Here is a 14,238-nt window from a genome sequence, read left to right as displayed (position 1 = left end):
GCGCAAGTACGGGGGTGGGGTGGGGCGGGGCGGGGCGTGGCAGTGCGGGGCAGAACGGGGCAGGGCAGGGCGGGACAGGGCGGGGCAAAGTGCGGGGGTGAGGGCAGGGCGGGGCAGGGCGGGGCAGGGCGGGGCAGGGCGGGGCAGGGCGGGGCAGGGCGGGGCAGGGCGGGGCAGGGCGGGGCAGGGCGGGGCAGGGCGGGGCAGGGCAGGGCAGCGCAAAGTACGGGGGCGGGGCGGGGCGGGCGGGGCGGGGCAGGGCGGGGCAGGGCAGGGCAGGGCAGGGCGTGGCAGGGCGGAGTCAAGTGGTGTATGCCGAACGACCACGGGCCGGGCCGGCTGTCGCTCCATTGGCCATACCTCATCCGCATTCTAACATAATGTACTACGGATGTAAGATTCTAACTTAGTGTACTAGGGAGGATGTAAGAAGGAGAAAACGGCCTCAACCCGGTGATGTAAAGCACTCCGCACTCGGGGACGGCTTTGAGTGTTGGCGTTGATTGATTTTTATAGGCAGTAGTCAATATGCACAGTGTGGCCAAGTTAATTTACAGTCAACGAGTTGACGAAGATGGGTTTGCGTCCCCCGGCCGGGGGACGCGCGACCACTTTCTCTAAGACCACCGAAAAGCCTGCACTTCTGCGACAAGTACTCTAAATGCATAACAGACTATTGATGTCAACCGCGAAAGCCATGCGCCAAGTGACAGCAGTGACCGGAGGGGATCATTGCTGCCTCGGTCGACACAGCCAGCTGCTCAGCTGCATTCCTATTATGCTCAGGAAGCAAACATTGAATGCAACTACATTACTAAAGTAAGTTCACAGCTCAGGAAGCGCGGCGGTCTCAGCTCGGCCGTCAGGGTTACTGGGGGGTTCAGGGGCTCGGCAAGGTGCGAGGCCGCCCCAAGGATCCCACAGTCCTCGCCCCAGACTTCTCGCCCCTATGTTCCCACTTAACAAACACTACATTTGGGAGCTATTACATGGCTTTCTGGGCTGGCGAGGGTACAGGGGCCAGGTGGGTGCGGGTTGGCGTGCCCCGGCCCCCGCAGGGGGCGCGGCGCACCCATACGTTTCAGAACAGGGGGGGGTCAGGCTGAGGTGCTCCCCACACGTTCCCGGCCCCCGCCGACTACACACAGCCAGTATTTAAGCCATTCATTACACGAAACTATTGTACACAAGGTAGAAGAGGCCCCAGCGACGAAGTTCCGATACCCGGCTACGAGTCCAGGGAGTGGTAACTGGACTATTATCATATTTCGCACACTTAAATATATAGCATCGAATCCGTGGCCGCAAAAAAGGCAAGACCGCCGATAATTGAGGCCGATGTCATCGCATAGGCTGAGGTAGGGTCGAATGAATAATCAGAGCGGTAGATTTCTCCAATATCAGCACCCATGTAAGTGTCAGAAGCCTCGCAGGTGCGCGAGCTGCGAGCGCGAGCATCTGTCCTTAATACTGCCGTGCTGGCAGCCCCACAACGTGAGACCAATAAAGCTGAGACTCTCCTATAAATAGATATACAAAATTTGTAGGGCTGAACGGTTTCGCCGCAAGGGCGAACTTGAACTTACTTCGCGACGTCCAACCGTCCGACGTCCAACGCACAGCCCCGACCCCCGAGCACCGGCACCAGATCACATCACATACTTATACTGGAGTCTGTATCTCGCGATGGGGGACGGTTTGACGGGCTTTGATGCTGGGGGGTGGTTCGGCAAATGGCGGGCCGAGCCAGCGAGCTGCGGCACCTGGCGGCACGCGCGTGGCACGCGGGGGGAACTCCGCGCGCGACCTCGCAAATTCACAGGGTGTTGGCCCAGCTATTAATATTACATGAATACGTAAGTAGTTAGAAGCTGCGCGGGCGAAAACGAGCGATACTGCGTCCATTGGATACCCATTTCCCCAGACTCCGATGAAGTGCTTGGCCCCGACCCCGACCCCACCCCCGCCCCGGTCAGCGGTCCGGGAGGTTCTGCGCACGCCAGCATCCGCAGTACCGTTGATCCAACGGTATGTTACGACTCTGGCACTCAGATCATACTAAAACTTTAGTCGCCAATACTATGCGAGCCTCCTTTCACCTCAGCTCTACGCCACTAAGGGCCACTACCTGTACACGCCTCCTCTCGTGCTCAGCAATATAACGTTCAGTCCCATGTCACTTGACTCCCTTAGGGGCACGCCCCATGGATCGCATGGCGGTCCGCTAGTGGGGGTAAAGGGGGGGTTAGGGGGGGTCGGTGAGGTTAGGGGCCGAAACACTGACGTAGGGCATACAGATGCATGCCGCCGCACGACCTAAATATATATGGACACGTTGCGCGCTTTTTACTCTACTTTGTTTCACGGTGATTTAACAAGAGCCGCGCTATTGGAGTCAGACTGGAAGTTACGCGGAACTGGAGCGCGTACGTGCGAAAAGTAGCCACGCACACGCACGTCCACAGCGGTCTTGCAACTCATTTTCTCTCGCATTGATGTGTATTATTGACAGCATAAGGACATATCCTACGGGGCCGTAATGCGAACATGGCGAGCGACTTCAGTTATCTCGTCGACCTTACTTTAACTTTAAGTTAGTCTCCGGTCTCCAGGCGCTTACATCTGCACACGGGAATTCTTTTCATCTGCTAGCTAGTTTACAAATGCGTCGTCCAAGTTTTCCGTTGATATTGGCACAATTGATGCAGCAATTGATGCAGTCAGCCACCTTGAGTCGTCTGGCGCTTGCGTTCGCAGTCGTCACACTGACCTGCTATCAGTTGGATGCTGCGATGGCACAGCTGCAACCGCCACCGCTCCACCTGCGGGGTGCCCAGCCACCCCCAATGCTTCCGTGGCAGCACGCGCCCGGCTCGTGGAACCCCCCTTATGCCGGCATGCACAACAACCTGTCCGCCCTGCTTCGTATGCAGCGGTTACCGGGCGTGAACTGGGTGGTGGTGTACGCTCTGTCCACCCTTGAGGGCCACCATGAGCTGGTGCTCCTCAACTCCCTGACGTCCCTGCTTCTGTTTGGCGGGGGTGACGGGGCGTATGTGGTCATGGTTGCGAGTGAGGCAGCATTGAAGACTTGCATTGGGTTGCAGCTGCCCTGCTACAATGCGACCGCGGACGTGAGCGAGCATCAGCGTGGTACAATTGGAAAGTATGGAACTGCAGGTAAGTCAAGTTGGACCATTTGCCTGCTTTCCCGCTCCAGGCCAACTGATGACATCCGTGCACATGCACTCAACGTTGCTGCAGGCTATTGGCGGGGCTGCTGGGTGAAGGTGCTATTGGTGCGCAAGGTGCTTCACGCACTGGCCCACGGCCCCTCCACCATGCAGCATGAGGACAGCAGCATGGGCATCATTCTGGTCGACAATGACGTGGTGCGTTTCAGGGAGGGAGGGAGGGAGGGAGGGAGGGAGGGAGGGAGGATGTCTGTAGGCATGAAGATAGGAGCCCTCGGGGCAGCCCCTCACTTCCTTCGTACTCATAATATTTTGCAGAACATGTATCTGAATCACAATATTGCCGCTTACTAATGTATGATATGTTGCTTTTTTTGCCCAGGTGTTCGTCAAGCGCCTCTTTGAAAGTGCAACCGCGTTTATGGACAAGAGCATTTATGACATAGCGGCCATGGATGAGAGCAATATGGAACAAAAAGTCAAGTGAGTCTGGACGACAGGTGACAGATTCCAGACTACTCCCTAGAGTCCCTGATGGGGGAAGTAGGAAGGGCCAGTTGTGGAACGGCAAGTTCTGGAGGACTGACAATCACCCACCTGGATTAGACTGGAGAGTTTAGGCTGAGGTGACCGTGGCCTACGAGACGGGTACACTGAGTGTGTGATTTAGGCAGCATGAAAGGACCGGGTTGCAGTTCGGGAAAAGGGGGGGCTCTCTCACCATTCTTAAGATGTGCAATTGCATAGAAGGACACTTACAATTTTCTGTGCAAATTTGACTTGCTGCACAGGGGCATCAACAGCGGCGTTCTCTTTGTCCGCAATACGTTGCAATCACGTGCACTGTATGAGTCATGGGTAAGTGGTAGGTTCTCCAACCAAAAGCATTCCAGGACTTTGGGGGTTAGAGCAGAAAGCGCTGGAGGGCCCTCCTCCTGGCTGCCAGGAGCATTTTAGGCTAAAAACAATAGGTGTACACCTGCCACCCCAAGCAAGGGCCCGAGGGATCGAGGTGTGGTGGCAAGGGTGCAAGGGGAGGGGCAGTAAGGGGCGCGGGCATGGCCTCATGACCAGCCAGGCTGCATGTGGCGGCTGGTTAGTAGAGCGTTGTGACGCGTTTATCCACTATCATGTATTTGCTACAATTGAAACCTCGCAACACAGGTCCCAGTAATAATGTCAAAGAAGTAGTCCCGCAAAGCACTGTCCCGCAAGCACCTCAGCCGCCAGAGCCTAAGAAGCCTTCAGCACTGCCGCGCAAAGGACCCTTCGGCACTGGCACTGTGCCGCGAATAAGGAAAGCTCTCACCAGGAAGGCCGCGGTCTGAACCTAACACTAGGCTACACATGCAGGAACGTAGGCTGCACCCATAGCAAACGGGCCTAATGTGTGCTCACATAAGAGCTGATGAGGAGCCTGCGGCTGAGGAGCCTGCAGCTGACGAGCCTGCCGCCCCAAGCAAGGCATGAGTGAGGTAGCGCTAGAAGATTACAACTTGAGCACTTTAAGAAGGCTTTTGAAGTACTTTTGCGTGCCAGGCAATGCACAGGAGGTTTTTGATGACACGTACGGAAGGTAGGCAAAATGCCCAAGGATACAGAGGCAGCGAATTCATACGTCATCATGGCACAGTTTGCAAAGGTTAAGGCTGAGTTTGACAGCAGAGAGTTACATTACATGATTTAACAAATTAAATCTATACTCAGTTAAGTACGGGTACCTGCGGAATAAAGTACACCTGTTTCCCCGGTTGATGCGGGGTCTACATATTGCTTGTGATTCCGGTGCAAACACGTTCTATGGGCAAGCACTCCTGCCTGGTGAGCAGGAGATTTTATGGCCCCCGCAGGAGGCCCTTCCTGGCAGAGCCAGGATAGGATTGTGGCATACTTCATACAAGGCAGGGAATTTTAGCAAACCAGGGTCTTACCCTGCGTGGGTTATGGTATAGACAGGGGAGACTCTCCCTTGATGTTACATGTGCTGTGGACACACAGTTCTGTAGCTGCATTATGTGCATGAAAGCCCTTGCTAGGCAACGAGGTTGTTTGGCCTCAGACTGTGGAGGGGCTCGGCCCAATTCCTGTGACCCGGAACACGATCTGATACCCACCTGGGAAACTCCTGTGCAGGGTTGTTCCCATGTACACCAAAGAGCCTAATCCCGCTGCCCACTTTTGTATGAACAATCATTTGCAGGATTCCCCATGCACACAGTGCACACCAAACAACCAGGCTACAGAGGTGGAAAAGCCAGCCCTGCATACCGTAGCTCCAGAACGAGGGATGTAGCATGCAACACTGAACCCCAAAACCTGTCAAACAACCCCGCCCACGCACCATGGCATACCGAAACAGCATGGTGATATAGATGTCCAGGCACACCCCACCCAGTACATGGGCATTGGTATGCACCATGGCATGTCCATGCACAGACAGTTGTTTGTACAGGTAGGGCTGCAGTTGGGATGCGGTCGCAGGTGCTGGGCATGCCAGGAGCAGCATTGGGGGCAGGACTGCAGCAGGGTCAGGGCCATCAGCGTTAGCGTATTCTGCTGGATGGGCTAGCTGTATTCCTGGTGGTATTAGGCTGTGTGGACTGAGGCCGGCACATGTGAGTGTATTTTAAGGGGAGTGATGTGCTGCATCTTCCTTACAGTAAAAGGACAGGAGCAGATGACAGACCATCGTTTCCATAGCACCGCACTACAGGGCTTGGGTGGATCCGAGTCGTGAGTGCAATCTGGAGCACTGTTTTCTCCACCGTACCAATCTCCCCAGCCCATACGTCCCCTCTGCAGACACATGCACACCGCGCCTTCCCATCATATCCTAACTGTCACATTCCCATGTGCTGCATCTAGCGCCCCTAGCCCACACACGCACACAACCTGCCGATGCTGCCTCCTATGGGTAGTAGTAGTGACAGCACGCCCGTCCCCTCTACGCGCATGCGCGCCGCGGCTTCCCATCACGGCCTGTCACACTCCCACGCGCTGCACCTAGCGCCCCTAGCACGTACGTTCAAATGAATCAATTGAGCGCCGAAATAATTGTACCTTATACTTGATCTGTGAGTGCTACGGCGGAGACGGTGCAACAGGTGGTGCGGGGGCTTGGATAGTTGCAGTGCGGGGGGCCGCCCATCCTGCTCACTGCCTATCTACACGGTGAAGGCGGGGACCGTGCTACAAATGGCTCCACAGTTAGCCGCCCTGACTGTGGCGTGTGGCCGCCAACGCTTGCTGGGCGTTTCCATGGCATGCTAGCGAGCGTGCGCGCGGCGTTGCTGTTGGCCCGTGTTGGGCGTGTGGGGTTGACATGCAGGATGGGGACTGGCGTCACTGGTTTGATTGGGACTGCACTGTGGCGCTGTCCCTGCGGGAAAACATGGGGATGGCTATGGGTTTCATGCCAGAGGATGCTCTAAGTGCCTTCTCTCGTGAGGAGTTGTGGTTAGTGCGCCCGCCTGCGGGGCTTGCGCCGCCTGTGTGGGATGCGGTGTGTCTCGCTGCTATGTCTGCCCTGGACTTTGGTCGGCAGCGTGTGGTTATGGCCGGGCTGGCGGCGCGAGCGAAGCTGCCGTCGGCCCGGGTGCTGAGCATTGGACTTGCCGTCGTAGCTGACTTCTGGGGTCGTCTCCAGACGTTTGTGACTTTGGGTATCAGGCCAAAGGGTTGGGACACTGTGCCGTCTGCGCATCCTTTCATATCTCGGGCTGTTGGTGAAGGTCTGGTATTGCGCTTGCCGTATATATGACGCTGATTCCCCGCCTCCCTCGCCGTGAAAGGTTGTGCGTGGTTGGTGGCTTTGTGTGTGGGCAGGATGCACGTGTGGGCGACCGTTCTAGTACCTGGACGCTTGCGCCCTGGTTAGTGCGTGCGCTGTGCGTGTGTCCTGCGGCCTAGACGTTTCCCGGCACTCCTGTGCCTAGGCTTGTGGAGTTGAGGCACAGCGGTGGGGCTCTGGCGGGTTGAGGCTTGGCTCGGACTCACTGTGCGCGGAGTCACACGGACTTTGACCGCGGGAGGGTTTGCAGCAAAGTCGGGGTTGGTGGAGTCATGTTGGGCCCTGATAGCATGTGATGGCTCGGCGTCTTCGGGTGCTGGGACTGTCCCCGCTGTAACATCCGCTTCTTATACTTACAGAAATTCCCAAACAAGAAATTTAGTACCATTTGCAATCAGGCCCCGTGTGCTCACACATGACACTGCTGCACGGGAGACTGCCGCATGGGGGGCGCAGAATGGGGTATGCCGGCAAAGGCACCCGCTGCAGTGGCACGGCTGGCAGCGGTGCTAGTGGGCGTGTTCTCCAGTGTCAGAGCACGTGCTTGCTGTAAATCAGTACATACTGTAGCAACAATGTGAGGCAGACAGCAAATGCGTGGCAGGATGTGATGGGACCCAGACTGATGACAGTCAATGGTGGCGTCCTGTGTTTGGCTGCCCCATGCCCAAAAATATTGATCAGAGCTGGTACTTTTCCCGAAGTGCCCACGATCGATTGTTTTTACCAAATGGGAATTCTTTCAGCATGTTTTGGAAGCCCTTCCGTATTTGAGGAAAATGAAGCCTTTTTGGCAGCACCGTATGTCCATCCTAAGTGGTGCGTGTGCCCGGCAATCCTATGTCCTGTATGTCCTGTAGGCACAGCAAGAGGCATCACACACAGGTGATCAGGAGATATTCAACATCATGCAGGGGCGTCACTGGTTGCCATGCAGCTCCCCCTCAGTGTGCTGGCCAGAGCCGGGATCGTATATTGTTCCTGACCATCTTGCAGCCCGCGTGGCAAGGTACTACAACCCCTACAGTTTTGGAGCCAACAACTGGTGAGCCACACCTTTCATTTTCGCTCTGTTGACTTGGTCCCGCATCTCCCACACCCAAGTGGGTGCACACCCTGTGTCACACTGGCATCCCACCATCTCCTTGCCTGCAGTCCACCGTATGCCGCTGTACACCCGGATCAGGTGTGGGCGTTGAAACCCTTTCAGAAGTTCCAGCGTCAGGAAAACCCACGGCATTGCGAGGTGTCCCACCGGCTCTACATCCACATGATCTGCGTTGCATCCAAAATTACCGCCGCCAAGGTGGGTTTTGGCTGAACACAGGCTCTGAGATCCTTAGGCTTAGGTCCCACCCGGGCGGAATAGGAGGCATGTTCAAGACCAATGGTTTCAAAAGATGCACACCCACCACAGTAATTATTTGTTAACTGTGCGTGCCACTTACCCCTGCCCCGCCAGGCGCTGGGGCTGTGGTTCTTGGACGATCAGAAGGCCACAAACGTGACGGCAGTGGAGGCTGCAGGCCTGCCTTGTTGGCCATCACAGGATGTCGCCAAGCTGATCCTTGTACCCCAGTTCCCATAGTTACTGCATGTACTCTTGACACAGACCCATGGAGTCATTGATGTTGCATTTACATACCGCTAAGGTGTTCAGGGTGCATGTTGGTACAGTGCACAGTCCATCATGTTTCAAGTGTCATTGCTCTGTGTGGCAGTCAATCGAGATGGGCTGCCTGGTGAAGGCGTGGCAAGGCGTGTTGATGTCTAGAGGAAAAGCGCCACCCCACACTGGGGTGCATTACTTCCTCTGTAGTTCTCAGGGTATATGAGTGCTGATCGCTCCTCAACAAGGCGTGGCAAAGCGCGGCCTGCTGACCCTACCTGCCGTTGATGCACCCCACTCTGTATCACTCTCTCCCAGACCCAATGGCACCTTTGTCCCTGCGCACATTTCACAAGAAATGCCGCGAGGCTATCGCGTTAGCCACGCGTCCTTAGCTATCCCAGTGACAGGCAAAGTAGGTTGGGGGTTAAGCCAAGCCCCAGCCCGCCCCAGCTCTCACAGACCTCTCCCTGTTTTGGGTCGCAATGAAGAGAGGACCTAGGTAGCACAGGTCAGCGCCTTGCCGTGAACCCATACATGCCCCCGCAGATCCGCCAGGTATGTCGCTTATCACCGCTAGCCCATTGAGTGCTGCTGCTGCCTCCTTGTCCGGCCGTGTCCTGGCGGGGCTGGCACCGTGTTGCTGCGTCAGGTAGGGGCACTTGCCGCGCTGCAGGGTGGTGGCGGCAGGATCAGCCTTTACCCAGCTCTATGCATCCCCAGCTGTCCGGTACCGGACGAGGACAGACAGGTGAGGTGTCGCACAGCAGCATGTGCGCCGGCCGTGATGGGCAGAGGCAGTCTGGATTGTGGCTGACCCGTAGCAGGCGTCATGCATTGGATCCAGGTTCGGCAGATGGCAGTTGAAAAGGTAGCACCTATGTTGGCGGGCGCTCCACTAGTGCTGCTATACCGAGTTGCGCATCTATGCAACATATACACGTTAACATGACCGCGCACATTTGAGTGTGATATTGTGGGCTATATTGCCCCTTGACAGGACGGAGCGAACTCCAATACACACGCACGGTAGCCGCTGTAGGTGAACGTGTGGCGTGGAATGTCGCCCCGCTGGCAGGGGTATGAGGAGGCTATAGTAAGCGGCCAATGTGAGCCATACTCAGGGCTCCTATCTTAATGTCTCCAGACATTAATCGGCCATTCTGGCCGTTTCCTAGACATTACTTCCAGGGGCTAATGTCTGGGGCGAGACTTTGTTGGCCCGGGTTTGGGACCGGTTTTGTCCGAATTCCTATGGAGAAGCCCCCAAACCGCCATGTGCCCAGACAAAAGACGGCGGCCACCCGGCCGTTTTTGTCTGGAGCTAGACAATACCCCGAAAACAAGATACGCCCCCTGGGCCATACTGTTCACACGCACCAGCAGCGCGCCCGCGTAGGCCTGCTCCTTGCTTGCCATCACCTGCGAAATTCAACTTGTGCTCCTCCATGCGCTTGGTGGGATGATGCGTCCACGCCGTAGGGTAGCCGGTAGGGCGAGTAGTGAGTGGAGGCTTGCGGTGTGAATCGGTTATTAGCCCAATAGTGTTGGCCATACACAGGACGTTGAAGATGAATCCGACCTCATTACTGCAGTCAGTGGTGACCTCTGCAGCAGGTAGGTGAGTCGAAGCGTGCGAGTTGTTCTACTGAGCCGTCACCAGCGGTCACAGCGGTGAGCGGGTATGCGGTAATCCACCCACATCGTGAGATGCTCAGTCTGCGAATAAGTGCTCCCTTCTCGACCTGGAGTTCTGGGCACGGCGGCATGCATGGGCCTGTCATCAGGCCCCGACTACAACTACAGTAACGTATGTAACATGGACGACGTGTACGGCGGCGTGATCTGGTAGAGTAGGCCGACGGCGTTGCAGGCGGCACGCCCCTGGGGTCCAGAGCAGGGTGTTCGTTCTCCACGTCACTGGCTCGTGAACTGCGTCAGCAGGTCCCTCTTGTAACCAATGCAATCTGGTAACGGCGGCGCCTGGACGCGGAGGAGCCCGCCAAGATCCAACAGATCAAGAACCCGCTTATGCGCATTGCCTACTTCGGTACCGAGATGCGCTCCAGAAGTACCAGGAGCTGTTCCCAGACATCAATGGTCCAATTCAGGCATCATGCTTCATGCAAGCGTTCCTGGCGTACGTGCAGGAGACTTAACAAGGGGCCCCGCAGGAGACCCTTCCTGGCAGGAAGAGGATTGGGGCGTACTTCAGCAGACATGGCAAGAATTTTGAAGACAAGATGGGAAAAGTGGGCTGCACCCACCCCACGTCTCTAGTCTGAGGCCGCAAGCGTCAACCTTATCTCCCGAACATAGCCGGGGTCGGTTCGTACAGGCATGGCCCGCCATAACGTGTCCAGCCATGTCCCGCTGCCAAGCAACGAACATGACAGCCAGCAATCAACTAAACAGCAGGAGATCCGCTATAGCCACAACACTCCCTCCACCTCGCTCACTGCTGCGGCCTACCACACACTACCGTACGCTGTGCTAATCTCGCCAGCAAAGACCCTAGCCAGACACCGGTCGGCCTTAACCTGAGCGCCGGCGGCGGCGCTGCGCTCTTCTCCTCCACGTGGCCTTGCTCACCCCCTCCGATACTACGGTAATACGTGGCGCTCGCGGTTTGCGCTCCTAGTACGCTGTATTAATACGCGTGTTATGAATGCGGATGTTACAGAGGGGACAGTCCCCTCGCGTGTTATGGAGAGAGAGGGTCACGTACTATGCAACCCTGTATGTCCCGCCGATGTATAACTGGCTGGTAGTTGCAGCAGCTGACTCGGCCGGTTTGCTGTACGGTAGCCTCAAGTAGCTGGGGCTGCCTGCGTTTGCCGAATGGTACACGGGCGGGCATGCAGCAGAGCCTGAGGCCGCACCTCTGGCTTGCAACCCCAGTCTTCGCAGCCGCTGTCAACTCCGATTATCGACAGTGCTGTATCTGTCACGAGCGATGCACACACCCCGCATTGATCCCTAGGCGCCGTGTACGCTGTCTGTGGTACCCTGGTTCCTGTTGCAGACGCCGGAACATGTGGACATGTGACTCGGACGTAAGCCGTCATTGCAGTGGCGACAGCCCCCAACCGCTTTCTTGCGTCTTTGCTTCCCTCAACCCAAATCGTTGCCGGTCACCGGCAGCACCTCCGACCCTGCACGGACCCGCCAGAGCCGTAGCATGCGAGTGTCCCTACAGTCCCCTCCGACCTTGCATCCCTCGCCATCCAAACCACCTACACACCTCCTTGCCTTACCACTGTCCCATCGCACACCTACACACCTCCTTACACCGCGCCATACTCTTGGGATGCCTCTGCCTGTGCCACTGATCCAACCAAATATGCCCTTGTTTGTGCCGATGCTCTACTGCTACCAAATGACGTGCCTCGCATTACTCGTGGCACCGCTCCAATCACACGGTCTGGTTGTGTGTTGTATGTGCGAGCTCGCTGTGCACACACGTTGTTCTGCCTGCCCACTCAGTCCCTGCCCCAGCCTGCGCCGGTGCGGCCCCACCTGCGATCAGACACACGCACCGATGGACCCCCAGGCACTCGGCCCTGCGCCCCGCAGCTACACAACGACACTGCCCCTCTCCCGGCACCTTTCCACGCAGTAACTCATCATGACTACGCGCAGTTGTCTTAGTTTGCCTTAGCACATACACACACACACAAATTGGTAGGTATCGGTAAGTAACTCCGGCGTCGTCTGGGCGGGCTTTCGTTTCGTTTTTTAACACACACACACACACACACACACACACACACACACACACACACACACACACACACACACACACACACACACACACACACACACAGACATGGGTACGTGGCTATGTGCTGCAAACAAAAGCACGCAAGCACCTTCGTCACACAAAGCCGGACACACGCCACCAGTAAGCTCAGCGGCCCGCGCACCCGCCTTCATGACTGCCGTGTCAATGGTTATCGGGCCGCTTCCCCACACACCAAGCTTGCAGTGCGCTGGGCAACGTATGACGCGACGCCTGCAAACCTTGCATAGCGAAGTACTCTCTTGTCATGCCGCATGGGCGGCATGGGCGCGCTCAGGCGCCATCACGTCTGCCGCCGATTAGGATTGGAGTGAGTTTGGGGGGCCGCGCTTGGCGGCCCTATGGGACAGCATAAGGTAACAGCAGTACGGAAGGCAGTGCCACCGTGCAGTGCCACCCATATGCGGTAATAATGACCATTCGCAGACAGACTGACAACTCACTTACAGAACCGCGGCCTTTCCATACTCCAACAGCACCACGAAAATTGTTGCCGCCACCCACCCAGCCACTACTCCCCAGTTGGGCTCATCAGCAATCTCCAGTTGCGAGCGTAGCGAGATAGTACGAGGGATAAAGTCCCAGCATCAAGCAATGGACCAAGTCACCTGCCATTGCCACAAGGCATCCTCCGCTTCACCGCCTCCCTGTCAGCCGCCTGCGCCGGCCGCGGTCCCCAATCCTCACCCAGTCTGGCCTACACCTGCCCGCAGTATCCGTACCACTTGCGCGCCGCATCTCTTCTGTCTGCTGCACAGCCCGGCACCGCCAGCAACACGTATAGTCTGAGTCGCGGCGTGACACGCGGCGCTTGCGTACGTGCCTGCTCCGCGCTACCCCTCGCCCAACACACGCGGCGCTCTGCACCACCGCCCCCTTCCACACTGACGGCTCCTGACCAGCAGTCCAGCAACAAAGTGCCAATGGTCAGCAACGCCGCGTGTGTCTACGTCGCGCACTACACCAACCAAAGGAGGCTTATTAGCCAAGTGGATTTGGCGTTGCAAGCGCGTGAATCGCCTGTCATCGCATACGGTATGCGGATATACCTCAGCCGGCGCCACACACGCCCCTGCAACTTTTCGGGTCGATCGCAGGCGGCCGTGCCGTTCATATCCTCAGCTCCCAATACCCAAGGGCGCAAGTCATGGGCTGACACCACCGCCACACTCGCCAAAGTCGCCACATCGTAGCTGTCAACCACGCCCTGCACCGCCACCCGCCGCCGCTTGCGGCAGCAGCACACCATTGCAGGCGCGGGCGCCGGCGCGGCGACATGGCTGTGATGCGCGCACACACAAACGCACACACGCTCTCTCTCACACACACACGCCTCCATGCACCCCTCCACCGACCAGTGGTTGTGTTTGCCTGGCCTGGCAGGGCCCTTCCGCAGCACGGCACCTACGCCCTGTGGCAAATCCGCGCGGGCCCTTCCGACCTATTCGTACGCCGTGGCGTACGGCAACCACCGCCTTCTTCCGTGCCCTGCCTCATGCTGCCGCGGCCACCAATGCCACCCCCACGTCATCACCGTTGGCTATGTCCTTGTGTGTGTAGGCGCTCATTCGTTCGGGCGCACATGAAGCGCGAGCGCGTGTGCGGCGTGTATTGCCCTGGCCGTGCAACCCTAGTTCGCCCCCTGCCTCAGAGTACCACAATGAGAGACCCGCCTTCCCCAATGCTGTGATTGATTGCGAGTGGTTTCCCGCTATCACAAAGCATGATATCTCCAAGGACGAACAAGCACCAGCTGGGCTGGTTGCAACTGTAACATACATTAATGCTGTGCTGCAACACCCACTTGTGGCCGCACACGGTGCACCTGTGCTTTGCCATACCT

The 14,238-nt window shown here is 57.2% G+C and overlaps 2 protein-coding genes across 2 annotated transcripts; one reads left to right on the top strand and one right to left on the bottom strand.

The window, feature by feature from the left end:
- The first annotated feature begins 2,354 nt into the window (after positions 1 to 2,354).
- On the top strand, positions 2,355 to 8,900 carry CHLRE_09g413100v5 (uncharacterized protein). The gene is made up of 7 exons (XM_043066316.1): positions 2,355 to 3,180; positions 3,265 to 3,392; positions 3,577 to 3,677; positions 3,986 to 4,052; positions 7,845 to 8,029; positions 8,140 to 8,290; positions 8,447 to 8,900. Exons 1-7 carry the CDS (start codon positions 2,793 to 2,795, stop codon positions 8,570 to 8,572), a joined length of 1,146 nt encoding a protein of 381 aa, XP_042921612.1. The 5' UTR covers positions 2,355 to 2,792; the 3' UTR covers positions 8,573 to 8,900.
- Positions 8,901 to 11,648: 2,748 nt separating this feature from the next.
- On the bottom strand, positions 11,649 to 14,200 carry CHLRE_09g413075v5 (uncharacterized protein). The gene has a single exon (XM_043066315.1). It carries the CDS (start codon positions 14,174 to 14,176, stop codon positions 13,889 to 13,891), a length of 288 nt encoding a protein of 95 aa, XP_042921611.1. The 5' UTR covers positions 14,177 to 14,200; the 3' UTR covers positions 11,649 to 13,888.
- Between the last annotated feature and the right edge of the window lie 38 nt (positions 14,201 to 14,238).

This window comes from Chlamydomonas reinhardtii, chromosome 9, assembly GCF_000002595.2.
Source record: "Chlamydomonas reinhardtii strain CC-503 cw92 mt+ chromosome 9, whole genome shotgun sequence".
Classification (NCBI taxonomy): domain Eukaryota; kingdom Viridiplantae; phylum Chlorophyta; class Chlorophyceae; order Chlamydomonadales; family Chlamydomonadaceae; genus Chlamydomonas; species Chlamydomonas reinhardtii.
The sequence above is the reverse complement of the archived record's forward strand: the minus strand, read 5'-3'. Positions and strand labels throughout refer to the sequence as shown.